Source organism: Cornus florida, unplaced genomic scaffold, assembly GCF_030987335.1.
Source record: "Cornus florida cultivar Cherokee Brave unplaced genomic scaffold, ASM3098733v1 CherokeeBrave_3.0.0_Hap2_Chr02, whole genome shotgun sequence".
Lineage (NCBI taxonomy): Eukaryota > Viridiplantae > Streptophyta > Magnoliopsida > Cornales > Cornaceae > Cornus > Cornus florida.
In genome coordinates this window covers 90,411,583-90,431,666 of record NW_026775572.1, presented here as the reverse complement: position 1 = coordinate 90,431,666, position 20,084 = coordinate 90,411,583, and the positions used below count along the sequence as shown (strand labels likewise).

Here is a 20,084-nt window from a genome sequence, read left to right as displayed (position 1 = left end):
AGGAGGGCTTGATTGAAAGGAACTATTCTTATGCCAAGTCCACCCAATTTCATAGGCTTGCAAACTTGTTCCCTTCTGACAAGGTGATACTTGAACTCATCTCCCCTTCCTCCCATAGAAAATCCCTTTGAATTTTTTCAATCCTATCCGCAATGGAACAAGGGATTTGGAACATAGAAAGAAAATAAGTGGGAAGACTCGATAACGTACTCTTAATAAGAGTAGCTTTACCCCCCTTGGACAAATATTGCTTTTTCCATCCTGCTAATCTCTTCGCATACCTGTCAATCACTGAATCCTAACTCCTCACTATCCTTGAAGAGACCCCTAAGGGCAACCCCAAATAAGGAATAGGAAAAGAACCCACCCTACATCCAAGAACTGCAGCTAAGGAGGAGATATCCTGAACAATCCTTACTGGGACAAGCACACTCTTAGCCACATTGACCTTTAGCCCGAAGACCGCCTGAAAACAAGTTAGGATGCATATCAAATAACGAAGTTGAGACACATCAGCATCACAGAAAATCAGGGTATCTTCTGCGAAAAGTAAATGAGAAATCTCCATCTGATGGGCTAAGTCTACCCACTCTGAAACCCTTAATAAAGCCAAGGTCCTCTGCCCTGCGCATAAGTTTGCTTAATCCCTCCATAACAACAAGAAAGAGGAAAGATGACAACGAATTGCCTTGTCTTATGCCCCGGGTGCAACCAAAGAAACCAGCAGGAGAGCCATTCACAAGAATAGAAAACTTGACAGATGAAAGACAAGACTTGATCCACTTCCTCCATTTGCTTCTAACTCATTCTTTGTAACAAATAGAGTAGGAAATTCCAATTCATATGATCGTATGCTTTCTCAATATCAAGTTTGCATAAAACTCCAGGAATACCGCTTCGCAACCTAGAATCCACACATTTGCCAGCAATAAGAACTGAATCAAGAATTTATCGTCCTCCAACAAAGGCATTCGGAGTCCAAAATAATCCCATCCATTACTTCCCTCATCCTTAGAGCAAGCACCTTAGCAATAAGTTTGTAAATACAACCCACCAAATTAATTGGACGGAAATCCTTAATGTCAGAAGCGCCGCCCTTCTTGGGGATAAGGGCAATTAATGAAGCATTAAGCGACTTCTCAAAGACGCCAGAAGAATGAAATTCCTGAAAAGTACCCATTACCTCATGTTTTACTATTGCCCAGCTTTCCAACAAAAAACGCATAGTAAAACCATCAGGCCCCGGAGCTTTGTCCCCATTACAACTTGATAAAACCTTTAGAAGTTCTTTTCCAGTAAAAAGATTCTCAATCCTATCTCTATCCAGCTCAGATAAAGCCTTAAAATGGAGACCATCAAGTTTAGGTCTCCAAGCTAAAGGCTCGGTGTAAAGCTTTTGATAAAAAGAAGCAATCCCGTTACACACCTCCTCCTCTCTCCACAGCTCCACACCTTCCACCCGTATTCTTCTAATATGATTACTCCTCCTATGAGCGTTAGCTAATCTGTTGAAGAATTTTGTGTTCCTAACCCCTTCTTTTTGCCAAAGAGCTTGAGATTTTTGTCTCCACGAGATCTCCTCCATACAAGCAATCTCAGCAAAAACCGCCTGACAAGAGACTCTCCTAGAACGTAGAGACTCCACATCCCCACCAGCCTCCTCAAGACGGTCAATCTCGGAAAAATCAGCAAGGACTCTGTTCTTCCTCCATTCCAAATTCCCGAAAACATTCTTGTTCCACTGCTTAAGAGCGAATTTGAGAGCTCATAACTTCTTTGTTATTATGAAACTGGGCGATCCTGAAACAAGGACTCCCTCCCACCAAGATCTGACTTGCTCTTGGAAATCCTCTACACGTAGCCACATATTCTCAAATCTAAACGGGGTTCTTCGAGTACACAAGCCCCCACAATCCAAGACGACATCCGGGAATTTATCTTCCCACGCCCCAGAAATTAGAAATCTATCTAGTCTTGAAAGAGTGATGGGATCCCTACCATTCGACCAAGTATATGCTACACCTTCCATTGGTAAATCAGCTAGAAGATGCTCATCAATAAAATCAGAAAATTGATCCATTTCCAGTGACCTTATTCCCCCTGTAGACCTCTCTGACGGGGACCTGACAGAGTTGAAATCTCCTCCCAAGCACCAAGGGAGAGACCACAATCGTTGAACATAACTAAGCTCCTCCCAAAAGATGGGTCGCTCATTATCAATAACCGGTCCATAGACTCCAGTAAAAACCCATCTGAAATTGTCCTCTTCTGTATTAAACAGATAAGACACAGAAAATCTCCCCATCCACATGTTCGTTCTAGATAACCATCTGCTGTCCCACATGATTAAGATCCCACCTGAAGTACCTATGGCATTCCAAGCCTCCCATTCCACAAACCTACCTCCCCACAAACTCCTAACCACCCTGTCAGAAATGGATGCCAGCTTGGTTTCTTGTAAACAAACAACCTGGGCACCCCACTTCCTTAAAGCTACCTTCACCACCCTTCTCTTGTTCGGATCGTTGAGACCTCGAACATTCCATATAATAATTTGTAGCTTCATTAAGAACCTGATAAAATTATCTCCCCTCCACCCTTCTTAAGACTCCTACTCCTGGTCCTTCCCCTTTCCTTCACCACTCCTCTTATCCCTTCATAGTTGACTTCAAAAATAAGACTCTTTATCTCCCTTGCCCCTTTCCAAGACGATAAAGGCCTCGTGTTCATAACTTCGTTGGTCACTGCGACCTCTCTCCCTTCCACAATCGCTTGAAGGATAGATAATATCTGATCTTCATTACCTTCTGAAGAGACTCCCAACAGCTCACTAGTGACTCCAATATTGTCAACAACCCAATCTTTTCCCAAATCAGCAACCTCTTCATCAGGTCGCACCATGGCCAGTGGTTCCTCCTCTAAAATTTCAGAACCATTCTCCATCCAGGGTGCTAGCTCTTTGGAACTAACCTGTTGGAGAAGACCGGAATCATCAACCGCCTTCTCTGTAAACTCTCTGTCATTCTCATAAAAAGAATTAGAATCTGTAGCAAAATCATTCCCCTCAACCGTTGCAGAAGGCATGCAGTTAAGTCCTTTTTAAAGTTGCATTATATCGAAGCTCATTGAACAGAGCTACAGCCTCATCATTAGATAACTGAAAATGCAAATCTCTGCCCACACAGACTGTAACCCCTTCATAAAATTTCTTGTCTGCACAATCAGTGATTTCCAGCTGCCTAGAAACACCAGAAACACTATCTTCTTTTCCTTATGTATTCAGCCCATGCATAAGGCCATTTCCACTGTCCATTACCGATAGCCCACACGTCTTTCCCACTTTAGTCACAACGCCGACACTCCTCAACACCTCACTAGAAGGGGTAGAAGAAGAGGATGGATTATTAAAGCTCCGAGAATGTGAAGCTGAAGTGGGCTGGGGTTGGAGTTAATAAGAGAAACTAAGATTTTATTATTGGCCCCCGTAAAACCTTTCTCTTCAAATTGCTTAAAGAATGTGGGCTGGGCTTGTTTTGAAAGGAAACAGGCCCCCGATGAACAGCCCTCTTAACTTCCTGTGGGCCATGATTAACTAGCGGCCCACTTGTTGGCCCATAGACCTTTGTAGATCCACGTTTTGGCCCAGCTGAATCCGCAACATAAAGATCATCTTCAATGCCGTGATTATGGCCACGTGGTTGGTATCCGTTGGCGCGGATATTACGAGGGAACAAAAGGCGATGACGGAGGGATTGATTGACACGAGTCTTGGATCTATCTCGTCTACGCGCTTCTGGCGCGTGAAAAGGCAGTCGTCTCTTTCCTTCAACGCCTTGGTGGTTTTGTGGTTTCCGACGACTACTTGCTGTTGCAACAGCCAGGATAAGAGGGCTTTCTCCAAGACCGTAATAGGATTTCGGAAGGATACGAGGTGTGATTTCCTCTATCAGATTAACCCTGAAGGTCACACGTTGGTCCTCAAGAAGAAAGATGATTTTGTGTTTAGCTATGTCTCAAGTGCAATAAAATTGAAAATAAACTAAATTAACAAGTATTGAGATCAAAGGAAGAAGAACTTAATGATTGACCTCACCGATAGCCTCGTAACATGGTCAATTGCTTCAACTATGGGGAATTCACTTTTATGTATACTCAGGAATTGAATGACTACAATTACATTTTAATTCAATTCAAGAAGATAATTGATGAATCAACATCAAGCAATAATCTATCTTTGGTTGGCACGAATTATCTACCTAACTACTATAAACTAATGTGCAGTATAACTCATCTTCCCCAAGCATAAATTATCAAAACATTCATTCACAATTCAATTAAGCACCATTGCATGATCACTACTTAAACCGTTAAGAGAAGCCCTTAGCCGCTAATCTCTCACAATAAAAATAGTTTGAGTTTGATTATAGCAAAATTAATTATATGACAAGAGATTAATTTCTTCAAAAACCAATTATATTCATTAAAAACCCAATTGCTTAAGAATACTAAGTCAATTGCTCACAATCATGCAATCAATATGCATAAACTATAAAAATTCCCAAAATTAAGAAAAATCAAACCATGATACTCGGACTAGGGTAACATCAATGCCCTAAGATGGAATTTAGCTACTCATGGAGCTGGAGGATGTCTTCATTGATGTTGTAGAAACCATCTCCATGAACCACCAATTGGAATTTTCAATCTTCAAAACCCTAAAAGCCGCCACAAGGTAGGAGAACTGAGAGAGAGAGAGAGAGATCTTCACTGTGTCTTCTTATCTTTTTTTGTAGTGGAGAACAAGTCCTAATCCCCTTTGGATGGGCTTTATAGCTTTTGGGGACAATTAGGCCCCTATGGAACCAAAAAGGAGTGACTTTACAACTTTCCTGCATCAATTTACAACTTCCAGCAGGGTGTTAGTGCTCGAGCCTTGATTTTAGTGTCCGAGCACTGTCAACAGTGCTCGAGCCTAATTTTTAGTGCTTGAGCACTAAAAATAGTGCTCGAGCCCTAACTTGACACTTAGCCAGATTTTTGCCCAAAACGTTCTGAAGCATCTTTTTATTCAACAGTTAGTTTTTTTCTTGATTTTTCTTAATCAGTGCTCGAGCACTAAACAATGCTCGAGCGCTCTAAGGGTGTGCTCGAGCACTAATTCCCAAATTTCCACAAATCTTACTCGTTTGAGTCCCGAATTGATCCGGAAGGCCCCGAACATGTCTCTAAACATTGGGAACATTGTAATATGCTCAATACATGAAATTGACCATCTTTCTGGGTAAAAACCTATGAAAAGCAAATAAACATAAGGGCCGGATAAAAGTATCACTAAGACATTATCATATGCACATTTAAGGGCTCGAATATGCAATATTCATCACTTATCAGAAACATGGGGTGATTTTGTTTCCCTAACAAAAATTCTTCCCTTGTTCTACAAATATTTTTTTGAAAATTTTCATTTAAAATTAAATTTAATTGAGGTAGTGACCATCCAAAAATAGACCATGTCATACTCTTTTTCTTTAACCGCCCCATCGTTCCTACTTGTTTTCTCCTTGCTATTTCTTTTTTTCCTAGTTGATACTCACACACACCCCCCTAAGGAATTGTTTGCACCCAAGAGGATTCGAACCTTAGACCTGAGGCTTCCTGAGGCACCAGGACCATGTTCTTATCCACCTGAGCCAATCCCTTGGGGTTTTCTCCTTGCTCTTTCTTCACGCCAGTACTCTTTGTTTCTCTAGAAGTTTAAAACTCTAATCTCTTTGAGAGCTTAATTCTAAATAAAAATAATCATTATTAATTTTGCATCAGGCTTCACACCGGAGTCACATGCAAATAAGGATAATGTGATATTGGTGCTATGGTTTGAAAATATTGTAAAAGGAACATGCTTAATTTATGCTTTAGAACCGAAAGAATCTTTTTTATTTAAATGAGAAACATGGGGTGATTTTGTTTCCCTAAAAAAAAAATCTCCCCTTGTGCAAATATTTTCTGAAAATTTTCATTTAAAATTAAATTTAATTGAGGTAGTGACCATCCAAATATAGACCATGTCATACTCCTGGCCCATCGTTCCTACTTGTTTTCTCCTTGCTCTCTCTTTTTCTCCTAGTTGATACTCACACATACCCCCTTCAAAGAATTGTTTGCATCCAAGAGGATTCGAACCTTAAACCTGAGGCAACCTGAGGCACCAGGACGGCAGGACCAATTTCTTATCCCCCTGAGCCTACCCCTTGGGGTTTTCTCCTTGCTCTTTCTTCACGCCATTACTCTTTGTTTATCTAAAAGTTTATAACTCTAATCTCTTTGAGAGCTTAATACTAAATAAAAATAGTCATTATTAATTCTGCATCAGGCTTCACATCAGAGTCACATGCAAATAAGGATAATGTGATATTGGTGCTATGTTTTGAAAATATTGTAAAAGGAACATGCTTAATTTATGCTTTAGAACCGAAAGAAACAATGATTTGACAATGACTTTTTTTTTTTGACAAGTAACAATGACTTTGGTTTAGGGCCATCCAAATTCAAAATATGCTGGGTTTGGTTTGTCAAACGATGTGTGAGACTGCAGTGTCCAATGTCCAAACTTACCTCAATGTGGCCCACCCTAGTGTAATAATTGTGCAATCTAGCTTGTCATGTTGTCGGATAATGAAGATGGGTACTAATTAGAAGGAGAAAGCAAGAAAAATAAGAGCAGCTGAACTGAATAGTCAGTCTACTATCACAATGGGCTGGTTCCACACATTCGTGAGAGTCTCTCCCGACTCTTCCGCCCTCGTAATGGGCCTGCACCTCCGCGTGGGACCCATGCAATTGTTAATTCAACCCATATTGTAATACCTCTGGGGTTGGCTTTAATACCACTGCCTCAATTGGCCGTTTCCACACCCAAAAATACTGAAGCAAACAGAAAATGAACACAAGTCTTCTTACAACAGTAAGGAAGACTAGAAATACTCCAATAACCATCGTAGCCTAGATTTCTAAAGGGAAATCTGGGAAAAGCCTAAAGAACTGTTTATAAACTGATAATAACTCAAATTGATATTGATTATGACTTGATTACAACAAATATAAGAGATTGTTCCTTATATAATACTACCATTAAAAAAACTTGACTTTTCTTAGAATGACTTATTGAATTCCCACACAGCTTTAATAGCATTTTATCACTTTCCTAAATAAACACATAGTAGTTCGAATACTTAATTAATTATAAACACTTAGTAGTTCCAAAACTTAATTAATTACTACCCAAAAACTACGATGACTCTTCGACTTTTTCTTCAAGGCACTTTTCAAGGCATCATTGACTGGCTCAATCCTAACTAAAGTACCCTTAATGATTTGCATCAAATACTAATCACCCGTGGGGTTCCTGCACCCATTTATTAACCGCAGGATCACCCAACACTCATCCGATGGGATGTGGTACAGAATATATCTATGCATATCTATGCATCCGTGACACTAAGCTAGCAAAATAAATGAGAAAGCTTTCCAATCAATGATTTTGGGGGTAAATAGGATGAACAACGATGCAAAAACCCATTATAAAAGTACAATGCTTTGGATTAACGAGTACAATACTTGTGTGGAAAATATAAACCCTTCTTATAAATTTCACTAGTTAAATTAACTGTTTCACAAATTGAATTGATTATAGGAAGTGGGAACAGTTCGCTAAGTAGGCATGGGCCATGGGAACTTTTGTTACAAGTTAGATGTCTATTTGTGTGATTGTTGTTAAGTTGCCATGGGGATTTCTAGCTTTAGCATATTTATTGAAATGGGCATTGTTTTGAGATTAATTTTAGGAGACAGATGGTGCTCTGCAGAATTTTTCTCTCTTGGTTATGTACTTAAACCAGGTCTTGGGAGAATCGCTGGTGTGGAGACTTTGTTTTGGCTCTTATGTTTCCTTGTCTGTTCAGGATTTTTTCGAGCCCACGCGCTTGGATTGCTGACTTTGCTTGATAGCGGGAGGTTGACTTGGGATTGTGCAGTTTCATAGAGAATTTCATGATTGGGAGCTTACGGAGGTAGCTAAGTGCTTATTAGCTTTATTGTACAGGGATGGATGAGATGGTTTGGGTGGGCACACCTAGAGGGGTGTTTGAGGTTAGATCTTTTTATTAGAGTCTTGCGGATACCCCTGGTCATTCCTTCCCGTGGAAGGAGATTTGGAAGTCCAAAGCTCCCTTGAAGGTGGCCTTCTTTGTATGGTGTGCCGTTCACGGTAGCATTCTTACTCTTGACAATCTAAGGAAGAGACGTCATATCATGGTCAACTGGTGTTGTATGTACTATGTGCAAGAGGACAGAGGAAACAGTGAATCACCTTCTTCTTCACTGCCCAGTGGCGACTTGTGGTGGGGTTTGTGGTGTGAGAAAAATAGGAGATCCTTTGAAGGGTTGTTGATTCCTATTTGGACTCTCAAATATAGTATACTGTATACTTTAATTTTTTTGGGGTGAATGGGAATAATTGTAAATCTTTGGGGGCATCTTTTGGACTTTGTTGATAGCTTGAAGCTTTAGTTGTCTCCTTTGGCATCTTGTGTATCCTTTTGGGCTCGCTCCCCTCTTGAGCGCTTTTAATTAATTTTACTTATGAGAAATTAATTGGGTGGACTTGGAATAAGACGTCTCTCTTGGGTAAATGGTTAAGGAGATATGGGAGGGAAAGACATCGTCCATGGCGCAGGTTATTCTCTTGTCGGTTTGGGGAAGACGCTGGAGGTTGGTCTACACGTCCGGTTACCCTTGTGGGAGGAGTAGGGATGTGGAAGGCTATTCGGAAGGGTTGGGATGCCTTTTCTGCTCATATCAGATTCAAAGTCCGTGATGGACGTCGCATTCGGTTTTGGGAAGATCTTTGGTGTGGTGATCAGCCACTATCTCGTACATTTCTTAGATTATTCAGTATTGCTGTTGATAAACTCGCCTACGTAGTTGACTGTTATCGGCTTGATAGTAGTGGGATTATATGGGATGTGCATTTTCGGTGCTCTTTTTAGGATTGGGAGATGGACAAGGTATGTATTTTTCTGGATCTTCTGTATAGGCAGGAGGGTGTTAGCAGAGATAATGACAATTTGATTTGGGTTCCTTCTTCCCACGGTCGTTTCAAAGTAAGATCTTTGTTCTTATGTTTCTCTAATTTTGTTAATTGAGACTTCTCGTGGAAAACTATTTGGCGGACCATGGCTCCAACTAGGGTGGCTTTCTTTGTTTGGACCATTGTGTGGGGAAAGATTCTAACAATTGATAACTTGAGGAAAATGGGCAATTGTATTGTTAATCGGTGTTGTCTATGCAAGGATGATGAGGAGTTAGTTGATCACCTCCTTATGCATTGCCCTGTGTCGAACGACTGTTGGAATCTTATTGTTAGGTTGTTTGGCATGTGTTGGGTAATGCCATGATCCACTAAGGAATTAATCCATGTTTGGAGAGGATGTCGTGTGAGAAGAGATGTACGCGATTTCTGGAGAATTGTCCCACATTGTGTTTGGTGGTGTATTTGGAAGGAGAGAAATAGCAGAATGTTCGAAGGGAAAGAGTCGCCTACGGCAATGGTCAAACTTTACATTCTTCGTTCTCTTTTCAATTATGTGAAGAGGAGCTTTTGCTCCTCTTTTGAAGATTTAATTCCTTTCTTGGATTTTTTGGGGCCTTAGTCCTTGTTCCATTTTTGTAATTGGGACGCGTTCCTCTCTTGAATGCCTTTTTTAATGTTATTTTTACTTATCAAAAAACTTATCAGAAAAAAATAACATGGTTAAGGTATGTCTAGTGCAGTGTTCATAAATGGATTCTCTGAAGCATGATAATTTTAAATAGTGAAAGCTGAGGACATGTTTTTTTAAGTATTGATTTAATTTTGACTGGAACAAGAAGAAGAGAGAACAGAAAGCATCATTGCTGCTTTGATAAAACTAGAACATTTTTACTCAATATCTTGGAAACTCGTTTTGAGAACTATAAAAACTAAACTCTCTCTCTCTCTTTGGTAGCTTTAAAACAGAAATCTCTTTCTGAATATAGTGCCTCTCTAATGTATAACTTTTCCATTGTCCATTCTAACCTGTTGGTCCGGACCTACAGCACTGATAAGGAGCTTTGAGCAATTGTATTCAATGTTGTCAACCCATTTCCTTGTTTGGAGCATCAAAGAGCATTCCAGATTCTGTTTGCTTGTGATTATATTTAAACAGCTTATATGTTGATAAAAGTTACTTTTTTATTTTGATTTATTATTTTGGGATGTTTTATTCAAAGACTTTTCCTCTTGTGATGCAATCTGCCAGCAAATTGTTCCGCCTGTGCTTAATTCTTTTTCCGACCAAGACAGCAGAGTTCGTTATTATGCTTGTGAAGCGCTGTATAACATTGCAAAGGTGAGAATTAATTGAGGGCTTACATTATATGGTTCATTTGCAAATATATTTACGGCTCATCTCCTTTCTTCTTTGCAGGTTGTGAGAGGAGACTTAATTGTTTTTTTCAATCAGATCTTTGATGCCTTATGTAAGCTTTCTGCAGACTCTGATGCCAACGTACAGAGTGCTGCTCATCTTTTAGATAGACTTGTCAAGGTGAACAATTGCTTTTCTGCCATATATTGGGGCTTGTTCGTGCTGTACCTGATGATTATGCTTTTAAAAAAATTAATATATTGCTTTTTCATTGTTGGAAAACAGGACATTGTCACAGAGAGTGATCAATTCAGGTGTTCAATTAATTTTTTTTTTAATCTACTTTCATATCTGTCTGTTGTGGGATCAGAATCTAAAAATTTGTCACAAGAGTTATGTAATTTCCTTGTATAACTTTGTTCATGGTTTTCCTTCTCAGCATTGAAGAATTTATACCATTGCTGAGAGAGCGTATGAATGTTCTAAATCCTTACGTCCGCCAATTTTTGGTAGGGTGGATAACTGTATTAGACAGTGTTCCAGATATTGATATGCTGGGTTTTCTTCCTGATTTTCTTGATGGTAAATGTTCTTAATTTGAAAGAACATCTGAACTTCCATGATGATCAATAATATGTTCAAGTACTTTTGCAGTAAATACATCTGAACTTCCATGATGTGATGAAATTTCAGGTTTATTTAACATGTTAAGCGATTCTAGCCATGAAATTCGGCAACAAGCTGATTCTGCACTTTCAGAGTTTCTTCAAGAGATCAAGAACTCCCCAGTGAGATTTCTGCTGATGTAGAATGTTAGAACTTTTTACTGATATACCTATATTTTGCTGGTTGGTTTGTTGCCTTCCTTTTGGAAGAACTGCAACACCCTGTGGCAACTCTTTTCCTTCATTGGAGGAGTTTGATTATGGATATGTTAACTTATAATTTTGAACAAAGAATTTCATATTAATTCATCATGGATTGAAGTATTTTAAGTCAAAAATAAATTTTATTGTTCATAAGCAATTTCCTGACTCGAGCAGTGGTACTCTTGAAGTCTGTAGATTATGGTCGAATGGCTGAAATACTGGTACAAAGGGCGGGTTCCCCGGATGAATTTACACGGCTGACTGCTATCACTTGGGTAAGGTTGTCGATGCATAAGATCACAAGTGCATGGAGTTTTCTTTTCCATATTGGTGTGGTTTTTCGCTGATCTAGTCTTGTTCAAGTCTTGTTTTTTTCTTTTTTTCCTCCTAGTCATTAAATATAGTTGGACAAATTTTATTTATTTTTCGAGAATAGCTCCCTAATTTTTGGATAAATTTGTTGAGACTATTTTTTTTTTTTTTTTTTTTTTTTTGCAGATAAATGAATTTGTTAAACTTGGTGGGGATCAGCTTGTTCCTTATTATGCTGATATTCTGGGAGCCATTTTACCCTGCATATCTGATAAAGAAGAGAAAATAAGAGTTGTAAGTTGATTTGCTACTGCCTGCTTCTTTATGCCCGACCTCCATAATGGTAATGATGCTTCTTGAAACAATTTTTTTAGTAATATTTGTTTTTGGTGAATAACTTATCAGGTTGCTCGTGAAACCAATGAAGAACTTCAAGCAATCAAGGCTGATCCAGCTGAAGGATTTGATGTAGGAGCAATCCTCTCTATAGCAAGGAGGTGTAGTTCTTGTAACCTGGGAAAAGAAAGCTAAATTGGTTTTAAAATACTGAGAATTTTCAATCTCATGGGTTGATGTGGCTTTTGGCTTCTTGAATAGTTAAAATAGCTGCATAAAATGGTTTTTTCTTTTGGTTATTATATATTGAAGTAATTATCAGAAGGTTCATTGTATTTTACGATATTTATATTGAAGGGTTGGAACTGCTTAAATTAATTTGATGTTATAATTGCCGATTTCTTCTGTTTATCAGGCAGTTGTCTAGTGAATGGGACACCACTCGAATTGAAGCATTGCACTGGATTTCAATCCTTCTAAATAGACATCGTGCTGAGGTAATCAGGGAATGATGAATCAGTTAGCTGTCTGATTATTGTGTTATTTTATATATGCGTGAATATGATCTCTCTGAGATTCTGAAGCAAAAAATTGTGTTTGGAGAAAAACTTTGAGGCTTAGCCAAACAGTTTTGTCTTTCTTTTGTTAAATGGTTCACCTACTTGCAAGTCATGCTCATTTGTGGGAATTCATAGATAATTTCTTCTCGTAAAGTTCCAATCGCTATGTAGTGCACACATGGCACTTGGTGCAACTAATTAATGTAAAGGAATTATGGCTATGTAGCACATCCACCACAGCTTCCCTCAACCCCTCTGGAAAGTGTACAGACTTAGAGTTTGGTGATGCAGTTGCTACTTGCCAGCTGAACAATTCTTTACATTTAAAGGACCAAGTTAACAATCAATCTAGGGTCTGAAGAAGGATTTATGAAAAAAAAAACGGAAAATGGACTCATGTTTGAACATTTAAGTTTTATGATTCGTACCTCCTTCAACTTGTCTCTCTCTTTCAGTTTCCCTGCAGAGATGTCTCTCCATCTTTGTCCAATTCCCAAATAATTTGTATTTACAAGTCTCAAAATCTAAGAAGCACAGACACTTCTATGTGGTGCCATGTCCGTGTCGGACACTGACACTCCATGGACACTCCTAGATATGTGTCTAACACTTCACGGCCGTGTCCATCATTTAAAAATAAATTTTACTATTTCGGACACTTGGTCGACACATCTCGGACACTTGGTCGACACATTCCGGACACTTGACCAACATATTCTGCACTCTGTCTTGTACTCACAACAGTCCCAGAAACAAAATTATGAACATACATTAAAGTGTCCAACCTCTAAGAAACAAAAACGTCACAATAATGACAAGATAGGATAGCAATATCATATACAATATAACATATTCTTTTTGATATTGGGATAGCGTCACCCTCTAACTTATGTATATCTAGCATAGAATTTATAATTAATTAAAGTTCTTTGATTGTATCATTCAATAGATATATAAATAATTTATATTTATATTTATGTTAGTCGTGCTGACGTGTGTGTATCCTACTTTTTTAGAATTTGACGTGTCAGCATATGTGCGTCGTGTCCGTGTCCCTTATCTGTATCCGTGCTTCTTATCTCATAATACCTTTTTTGTAAAAACACCCACCACCCAAATCTGTACTTCTATACTGGCTAATTGTAGTGAATGCCTAATATTGTAATTTATGGCAAATGTTGGCTAATTCTAGTTCTGATTGTGGTATTGCTTTCATGAGGAAGGTGCTTATATTTCATTTTTCTACTTAAAACAGGTTTTGTCATTTCTGAATGATATTTTTGACACTCTCCTAAAGGCACTATCAGATCCTTCTGATGAGGTAATGTTCTTTTCCTGGTGATTATTTGCCTTTCTGATTGTTTCACGATGCTCCATTTTCGTTTTGAGTATTATTTTCATCAAAGCTGTTACTTTGTTTTTCCTTCTCAATTTATGTATATTTGGCAGAAAATTATTTAATAGCATTTTTTTTTTTGTCGTTGATGCTGTTTTTATTATTTTTATTTATTTATTTTTATGGGTTTAGGAGATGGCCTTTATACTCTTTTTCGTTTCATAGGGGTTGACTTACTACTTTAAATATTAATTATGTTGTAATTGTGAGTGAATTTGATACTAAATTCATGAAGATTTTCAATATTAATTATGGTTGGATATTATTACTTATCAATATTTACTTAAACATGTGTGTTTTTTGCAACCTGAATTGGTATGAAAATGTAACATCCAAGCTAGTTTGATTGTGGAATGCTCATCTTGCATTAAAGTGGATCAAAAGTTTTAAGAAATGTCAGGGCTAGGGTCTTTATTGTTCAAATAAAGTGAATAAGCCTGTTTGATCGACTGTAGGAGCAAAGAACTTGACTTGGTTTTTGTCTCTGTTTTGCTTAATTTTTTCGGCAGATGAGTTAATTATTTTCTTGAAGAGTTGAAGAGAGGTAATGAGACTGATATCTTATATCCTTTCTAATGAGATTGATATCTTATATCCTTTTCTGATATGTGATGAGCCGATGGGGTGTCAGATGATATTGGGGTTTGCATATTCATAGATCAGGCTATTGTCTCCAGTTAATGTGGATGGTGTTTCATAGACAAAAGTTAATAAATCCAAGGAAAAATCTTATAATCATATTGAGGAACAACATATGTTGCACCTGTGGTATTTGACATGTGCAGAATTCATATATATAGTGGTGTAAAATGCATCGAGTATATGCTCTAGTGGAAGCAAATCAACTAAGAGATTATAAGATTTTTAAAAGCATGGTTGCCATCCCATCTGCGGAGATGCGGATTTGGTTTCCTGGTTTGCTAATTTTTCTTCTAATAATGTACTCCATTATTGTTTACAAGAAGAAAAATGTTAGTTGTTTCCGTTAGCACAGTCGAAGGGGTCATTGTCAATTTTTCTGTGTTGTGTGTCAGTTTGGCACTGCTATTTGTTCTGTCGTCCTGCAAAATGAATGATACATCTGACACAAACCTCTTAAGATGGCTATCATTGAAGGAGACCCCTATTTTTTTTGGGTTTAAATTCTTGCAAAAAGTGATGCTGACAATCATTCTTCCTGGAGGCACTTAGTAAGCTTCAGAACAATATAAATACATTTTCCACTTGCTGTCAGAGACCCTTAACCTTTATCGACACCTCACTTCTACTGTCCAAGGTTGTTTTCATTAGGGTAAATTACACATACCTCGCATCTAGTTTGGGTTAGTTACACTTGCCTAGTGTTTTGGCATATTACAGTTACCCCTTTGGAGTGATGGGCGTTAAAGTCTTACGTTAAATTTCCATTTGCCCTTACTATTATATAAACATGACTTTAATTGAAAAAGATCTAAGGGTATTTTCGACATATAAATCTTCTAATTTGGCCACGTCATCATTGACCATTGTTCACCATTAGTGTCACTGACTGTAGTGGGGTATTTGTTACAAACGTGCAAACTAGAGGGAGGTAAATGTAATATGCCAAAACACGGAAGGCCAGTGTTAACAAACCCAAACTAGAAGGGAGGTAAGTGTAATTTACCCTTTTAAATCATTATACTTTGATTTGTTATGAACTAAAGCTTTGGGTTCACAGAACTCTTTCAAACAGTTCCATTTCCTGTCCCAATGATATTGTTGTAGCCCTTAGCAAGTTCTAAGTCCTTTAGCAACTCTAATGAAGGTGCAGAAATAGAGCATTTATTTAAGTTTTACTAGCTCGTTACTAATCCAGGGAAATACTGATGGCTTTTGGTCCATGAATCATGCAAAGTATTTGGCACAAGTTTATGTAATCGTTCTTCCTGATCCTTATATATTTATCTTTTGAGTAACCTCGCTTTTGTACCGTACAAGAGATAAAATTATTTGAGGGATGCCCTATCTGTGCTTTAATTAAGTATTTTGTTATACCCCCTTCTTTTTTTCTTTTCTTTTTTCAGGTAGTGCTATTGGTGCTCGAAGTGCATGCATGCATAGCCAAAGACCATCAGCACTTTCGCCAGCTTGTTGTTTTCTTAGTACATAACTTCCGGGTTGACATCTCTCTCCTGGAGAAGTGAGGCCTCAGCCCCACCCACTATTTTAGAATTTATTTAATTTTTCCTTCTTGTGGTTAAATTGATGTTTTTGAATTATTATGGTTTTGTTGTCCATTAATTATCTTGATTTAATAAATTACTATCTTATTTTTTTTCTTTTAGGCGGGGGGCTTTGATAATCCGCAGACTGTGTGTTCTTTTAGACGCTGAAAGAGTCTATCGGGAGCTATCTACCATACTTGAGGGTGAAGCTGACCTGGATTTTGCATCTATTATGGTTCAGGTTTTGTATCATTTAAGTGAACATTTGTTTTGTTATAAAATAGTGAAACTCCTGGAGTCTCCATAGCCATTCCTTACATGATACAACCTAATTGAGATTGATAAATCGTAGGACCGATACCCAAGGCTCTGATACTTCCAGAGTATGAGTTGTAATATAAGCCTAGAAAACAGAAAGGGGGGTTGAATAAGTCTTCTGAAAATTATTTCCACATAACTAACATTTCATGTTACCGTTAATCCTAGTGCAAAATTCAGTCAATTAAATGTGTTGATTGATATTGCCTTTCGAAAAGAAAAACTGTGATGATTGATATTTGAATTATAGTTTTATGCTTGTTGATCTTCAATTTCCATTAATCATATTTACAATCATGTATCAATAGAAAAAAAAAAAAAAAAATGGAGCAGAGACACAAATTTGTACGTGAAAAACCCAAATGGGAAAAATCAGGGGACCTAGTCTAGACATGCACAATCAATTATACGAGAAAGAAGTTATAACCAGGTTGACAGTTCCCACACCTGTAGACACCCTACCCTAGATACCTGTTAGCATACTCTTAAGTCTAAACTTTCCACAAAAGTCTCCAGGTCGGCTGTCCGCTCGTTAATAGACTTCACTCCTCCTGAATCTGCTTCTCTAGTGATTGTCTGCCCTTCTGCTCCAACAATTGATTGGTTGAATTTGATTGGATTGTTAAATTCTTCCTAGGTGGACACTTAATCACATTCAGTGAAATCCATGGAAACCATAGATTAAGCAATTTGGGAATTCTTTTCTCTCTAGAAGAATAGAAAATCCAAAACCATACCCCATATTTATAGCCAATATAGATATAGAATCCTTGTGAAATTTTGTTTTGAGAGAGTTTCTAAACAAATATGTTCGTCAGGTTCGAGTGATCAACCCTTGGGTTGAAGTCTTCTGGACAGCCCTCGATAGATCAACCATTCGATCACTACATACTGGGTTTTAAAACAATATATACACACACACACACACACACACACACACACACACACACACACCTTAGTTGGTTCTCACACACCCATGCCTCCACGGCTCGAACCCCTGACCTCCTTTGGGAAATAGGGGCTCGGTACTGCTGGGCCACTAGCCCGTTGGTGGATTTTAAAACAATTTCTTGCAAAACTTTTGATCGATCGTTTAATTGATGGCTGCTGCACAATTTTCGATCAATCACCCATTTTCTTTATAAGGAAGATTTGATTAGAAGTGCTCAAGAGGGAGCGCTCACAGGAGAATACACAGAAAGCCGGCAACGACCAACTATAGTTTCAGACTTTCAACAAAATCCCCCATAGATATACAATTCCGCCCATTTTCCCAAAAGAATAAAAAACTCAATATGACATAGTTAAGAGACCAAATAGGAGTCTCCTCTCCATCAAAGGATCTCCTATTTCTTTCTCGACACAAACCCCTCTATAAACAAAGGTGAGTGGCCCTCCTAGCATCTTTGACTCGACTATGCACTGTACACCCTTTCCAAGCCTCGAACTTGCCTACTGTAGATCTGGTAGACACCCAGTGCATACCAAACATCACCAAAAAACATAGCCCACACATCCCTCGCCACCAGATAATGCAAAAGAAGGTGATTCACCGCCTCCTCCGCCCTCTTGCACATGCAACACCAATTCACCATAATTTGCCGCCTCCTTCTGAGATTGTCTAAGGTGAGAATCCTCCCAAGGGCAGCTGACCATGCAAAAAAAGCCACCTTGAGGGGAGCTTTCGATCTCCAAATGGATTTCCAAGGAAAGGGTGGTTTTGGCATCTCCGAAAGGCTCTGATGGAATGATCGAACTCCAAAGACTCCTCTTGGGGAACCGTCCAAACCATCTTATCCATCTCCTCCCCTTCACCGCTTGACTGTACAACAGTGCGAGCAACTCTGCTACTGTACGCTCCCAATCATTAAACTCTCTCTGAAACTGCACGTCCCAAGTCAACCTCCCGCTATCAAGCCAATAGCAATTAGCAACCAAGGCGTGTTTATCTGTAGCAATCCTGAAGAACTGTGGGAACCTATGAGCCATAACAATGTCCCAACACCAGGTCCTCCCAAAATCTGACATGCCTCCCGCTCCTGACCCTGAATCAAATTCGTTTGGAGAACTTATCCCAATCCTTGTGATTAAGCTTTCGAAACACCCACCCCCTTTCCGTAGGAAACTCACCTCCCTAGACAGTTGTTGATTGATGCATATTGCTGTTCAATTTAAACTAGTTTTGAAAAATTTGTAAACCTTGATTCTGAAAACCTATTTTCTAAAACACATTTAAAATAATTTATTGATCGTCACCAAGATAAATCTAGATCATTTTAGGTCTTTCTAAGGTCATATTACCTGTGCCCTTGAATTGTGATTGGGGATGCGGATTTCACGCTGTGTTCCTTACAATTTTGTCTGCGTTGCCTTCAGTAGATGTACTCGAATGACTCAAGACGCTTTGACACATTACAACACAAGTTTTGAGTAGGAAATTGCCAACATATTACTCAAATACCTCACAGAGACATTGTAGAATAGGCAAATCCGTTTTCGTAATTTTTTAAAGCCATCACCCATGCCAGTTTATGGTAAATTTGTTCTTATTTTCCAATTGTAGCAACTCATTTTGTATGTTTCTCTTTTCTGTTTCAGGCTTTAAATTTGATTTTGCTCACTTCGTCTGAGTTATCTGTGCTTCGAGATCTTTTGAAACAATCACTGGTCAACACTGCTGGGAAAGATTTGTTTCTTTCTTTGTATGCTTCATGGTGCCATTCACCAATGGCAATAATAAGTCTCTGCTTTTTAGCTCAGGCAAGAGTCTAACGACTATGTTATGGTAGCCCAATTTATCTTTTGAAGCTCTCCCCTTCCCTCTCTCCCTCCCTTTATGACTAAAGTATGATAAGTTTCATGTGCATTTGCCCAGTCCTTAAACTTTTGTTGCCTTTTGTGATCTCTCTTGACAGACTTACCAGCATGCAAGTTCTGTCATTCAATCTCTGGTCGAGGAAGATATCAATGTCAAACTCTTGGTCCAATTGGACAAATTGATCCACCTACTGGAAACTCCAATTTTTGCTTATCTTAGGTTGCAGGTGCTTTAACTTCTTATCTCTTTATTTAGTATTTTATCTTGAAACTTCCACATGGTTAAATTTTAGTTTGTATTGGTTTGTTTCCATTATATGTTTGTTGTCACTGGGAAAAAATATAAATGGTATTAATTCTTTTTCGTATATACACATTGATTAATGACTGCTGTGTTCTCCAAGTACTTTTTTTTTTTTTTGAGAAGCAAATATTTTGTCTGCTTGCATGCATTTGTTTTCTCATATAGTTGTCTTATCTTGTGATCTTAATTTTACATAATTTTCTTCATTCTTGATGCTCAAACTTTGCATATGTTGTTTGAACTAGATTATTCTTCCGGGTTATTAGATGAATTAGTGCATTGATACTCGAAAACCTTAGTTTTTATGATGCTCTATATTTCCCTGTTTGAACTAAATTTTTCCAATTTTTTTATGGGATATTATAGTTATATGTATAGGTATTCCAGTGCTGTAAGGAACAAGGATTTTTTCAATTCTTCTATTGGGTATGATGAGTGGTTTTAAGGTTGCCCCTGAAAATTTTTCCATGCGACTTGCCCAGGGTTTTACTTCCTTCAGTTGTGTTATTCTGAAGCTGATTCTTTTATCTTTGCATGCTGA

General features: G+C 38.3%; 1 protein-coding gene across 1 annotated transcript in view; it reads left to right on the top strand.

Annotated features, from left to right (window-relative positions):
* The window catches only part of LOC132295453 (protein VAC14 homolog), a 31,324-nt gene that overhangs the window by 7,601 nt on the left and 3,639 nt on the right, over positions 1-20,084 (top strand). Inside the window, exons 4-17 of the mRNA XM_059793721.1 lie at positions 10,338-10,427; positions 10,506-10,625; positions 10,731-10,759; positions 10,885-11,027; positions 11,139-11,233; positions 11,503-11,589; positions 11,813-11,920; positions 12,032-12,123; positions 12,378-12,459; positions 13,778-13,843; positions 15,964-16,079; positions 16,225-16,345; positions 19,021-19,182; positions 19,338-19,466. Coding sequence (XP_059649704.1) covers positions 10,338-10,427; positions 10,506-10,625; positions 10,731-10,759; positions 10,885-11,027; positions 11,139-11,233; positions 11,503-11,589; positions 11,813-11,920; positions 12,032-12,123; positions 12,378-12,459; positions 13,778-13,843; positions 15,964-16,079; positions 16,225-16,345; positions 19,021-19,182; positions 19,338-19,466 — 1,440 coding nt within the window. The remainder of the gene's footprint in view (positions 1-10,337; positions 10,428-10,505; positions 10,626-10,730; positions 10,760-10,884; positions 11,028-11,138; positions 11,234-11,502; positions 11,590-11,812; positions 11,921-12,031; positions 12,124-12,377; positions 12,460-13,777; positions 13,844-15,963; positions 16,080-16,224; positions 16,346-19,020; positions 19,183-19,337; positions 19,467-20,084) is intronic.